Source organism: Nicotiana tabacum, chromosome 20 (genome assembly GCF_000715075.1).
Source record: "Nicotiana tabacum cultivar K326 chromosome 20, ASM71507v2, whole genome shotgun sequence".
In the NCBI taxonomy this organism is placed as follows: domain Eukaryota; kingdom Viridiplantae; phylum Streptophyta; class Magnoliopsida; order Solanales; family Solanaceae; genus Nicotiana; species Nicotiana tabacum.
This window is the reverse complement of record NC_134099.1, coordinates 10,951,598-10,954,496: the sequence shown is the minus strand read 5'-3', so window position 1 is coordinate 10,954,496 and position 2,899 is coordinate 10,951,598. Positions and strand designations below refer to the sequence as shown.

The following is a 2,899-nucleotide window of genomic DNA, read 5'->3' as shown; positions in this document are numbered from 1 at the left end:
CAGTCAAAACCAAGTCTAATCTTCACCAAAACCCCTCAAAATTGAGATATAAACTCCAAACCATATTCCCAATTATTTTCAACAACACCAATCCAAACAAATAATGATTTTTGAAAACCCAAATTTGAATTCAAAGCTTTCAAGCTTTTTAATGGCTGTCAATGGTGGATTTGTAGCGATTTTGATTTAATGACGAACTGAGATTTTGATTTGTAGCAATTGTGAGAAAAAAAACGGAATAGAATTTTATTATAAATTGAAGATAAATGATTTCCGTGATATGATTTGATCTCCTTTCTGTTTCAAAACTTGAATTTAATGTAGAATCAATCAATCCCAAGATTCTTTCCTGATTTTTCGCGCGTTATTAAGGGAAGATTATGCCCTATTAATTCCTAATAAACGAATTGTACAGAAATTGTAGGAAAAATGTGGACTAGGCGGGTAATTTAGATACTATGCACATATTTGGTAATAAAATTTCATATATGGTGTAGGAATGAAAAAATCCCAATGCATAATCATGTGAATTTAGGCCCATTCAAATTAATCACTTAGGCCCAACTTAAAATTGTTAGGTCCAATTTGAATGAGCTTTTCAACATTTAAGTTGGGCCAGCTCTCTCACAATCTCATCTAAATCCCTTTTAGAACTTCCTCCAATTTTAACAGCTTCAAGTGCTTCATCTCTCAACTTTTTTGCCCTTTCCTTAAACAAGTCATTACCCATTGCATCACTAATTCTCCGGCCCAACTCTATCGGGTCGGGGACCGAGTCTGCGCCCTCAAAAACTCGGACCGATGTTTTCATGTTCTCTACCAATAACCACGCGTTAATAAACTGGTCCGCCTCCATGGGCCAACCCAATATTTGTACACCCGCCACTATCGCTTCCAACACAGAATTCCATCCACAATGACTCAAAAACCCGCCTATAGCTCGATGGCCCAAGATTTCAACTTGTGGGGCCCAACCCTTTATAACTAGGCCTCTCCCTGAGACTCTATCCTCAAACCCCTCTGGCACTGATCCATAACCCTCTTCCAATTGTTGGGCTGTCAATTGTTTAGCTACCAAAATGAACCTCACTCCACTTTTCTCAAGCCCAATAGTTAAAGACTCCATTTGGGCCTTTGTTAGCAATTTTTGACTACCAAAAGCTACATAAAGAACAGACCCATCATCACATTCATCAAGCCAAGTGAAAATTCTCTCATTTACACCAACATCCACATTGGACTTCCCATTTCTACCAGGCCCACCAACCAAATTTATAGGCCCGATTGAATACACACGCTCATGGCCCATTTCCTTCTTTAAAAAGCCCAAATACTCACTCTCCAAAGCCTCAAAAGTATTGAAAACTGACCCAAAACTCTTATCATTAGCAATAAACCCATTTCTCACAATCTCCCAAGTTGGGTCACCCTCTTTGTACTTTTGAAACACTGAAGGCATATGTTCCCTCACAAACCTTGGACTTTTAGGCAGCCCATTAAACTCAATAAGGCTCAAATCTCTATAAGCCCCAAGATTCCTCCAAATTTCACTCAGTATAGAAACCAATAAACCACCAGAAGTGTAAAACACAATACCAGGTACACCAAGTTCTTGGGCCAAATCTTGAGTCCAGCCCAAGAAGAAATCATAGACAATAGCCACAGGAGGATTCGATTGGGCCTTAAACCATTCCAAGATTGGGCCACGAAGCTTACTGAGCCCAGCAATGATCGGAGCATTGCCGGAGTTACCAACGTCTTTAACGTTTTCAACGCCGGCGGGAAGTGAAGGGTGGCCGGGAAATGGAAAGACAAGTGTTTGAACAGAAGGGTGGGTGGATAAAAGAGGATCAAGAATTGGGAGGTTTTTAGGAGTGACTAAAATGGTGATTTTAAAACCATGGAGAAGAAGTTGGTGTGTGAAATCAAGAAGGGGTAATATGTGACCTTGTGCTGGAAAGGGAAAAATTAAGACATGGACTCCATTTTTAGAGCTTGACATGTTTGAGTTTCAGATCAGACAAGAAGTTAAATTGATGTTTGATATTTGGAAATGAAAGAGGAATATTAGTGGTGCAAAAAGATAGAAATTTCTTGGTAGGTACCAGTGGTTATTGGTATGAAAATTCTGCAATAGAAAAAGAGTAATTCCGACAGAAATATGTGGGGTTTGGCCGTTAGACGATATACGTAGATGCTGACCTCAAAGTCATGTGTAGGATATTTGGTGGAGAAATTAAAAATTATTCAGATTTACAAGTGGTCATTAAAAAATAGCTATAATTTCAAAACTAATTAATATTTAGTCATTTTTTATGTAAAGATAAATATAAATAAAAACACGGTTCAAAATACGAAAAATATTCCAGTATAATATACTGGAGTTCCAATATAATATACTTGTCCAACATAATATGCTGGAAGTTCGTACACAGGTGCTCCAATCTCCAGTATATTATGTTGTAACTTTTCGCGTGTTGGAGTTACAACATAATATCTTGGAAGTTCATAGACATGTGCACCATTATCTAGTATATTATGCTGGAACTTTCCATGTTGCAACAAAATAATGACTATTATTTACTGACTTTGCAAATGCTGGCTATTTTTTAATTACTAGTCTGAAAAGTGACTAGCCCGTGCTATTTTTACATAAATATTGGGGTCAAGTTGGACAGAGCCCAAATTGATACATAGGGAATTGATAAAGGAAATTGATATTGAAAATAGATGGACTTATTTTTTCATGAACAAACTATTAAGGTAAAAAATAAAAAATATTGCTCATATATGGCATGCAAGGAGCGAGGATAACGCTTGTTAAACTTGAAAGTTTGTCCACGGTAAAAAAAAATCAAGAATAACACAGAAGTGTCCTATTTGTGCGGGCCAATCACCG

At 37.4% G+C, this 2,899-nt stretch overlaps 1 protein-coding gene across 1 annotated transcript; it reads right to left on the bottom strand.

The window, feature by feature from the left end:
- Positions 1-467: 467 nt before the first annotated feature.
- LOC107816012 (UDP-glycosyltransferase 89A2-like) lies at positions 468-2,137 on the bottom strand. Its single transcript, XM_016641674.2, has one exon. The coding sequence runs from the start codon at positions 2,000-2,002 to the stop codon at positions 599-601; it is 1,404 nt and encodes a 467-aa protein (XP_016497160.1). The 5' UTR covers positions 2,003-2,137; the 3' UTR covers positions 468-598.
- Between the last annotated feature and the right edge of the window lie 762 nt (positions 2,138-2,899).

What these genes read in the sequence shown, in the direction of transcription:
- LOC107816012 (XM_016641674.2), bottom strand. Translation starts at nt 2,002, where the DNA reads ATGTCAAGCTCTAAAAATGGAGTCCATGTCTTAATTTTTCCCTTTCCA.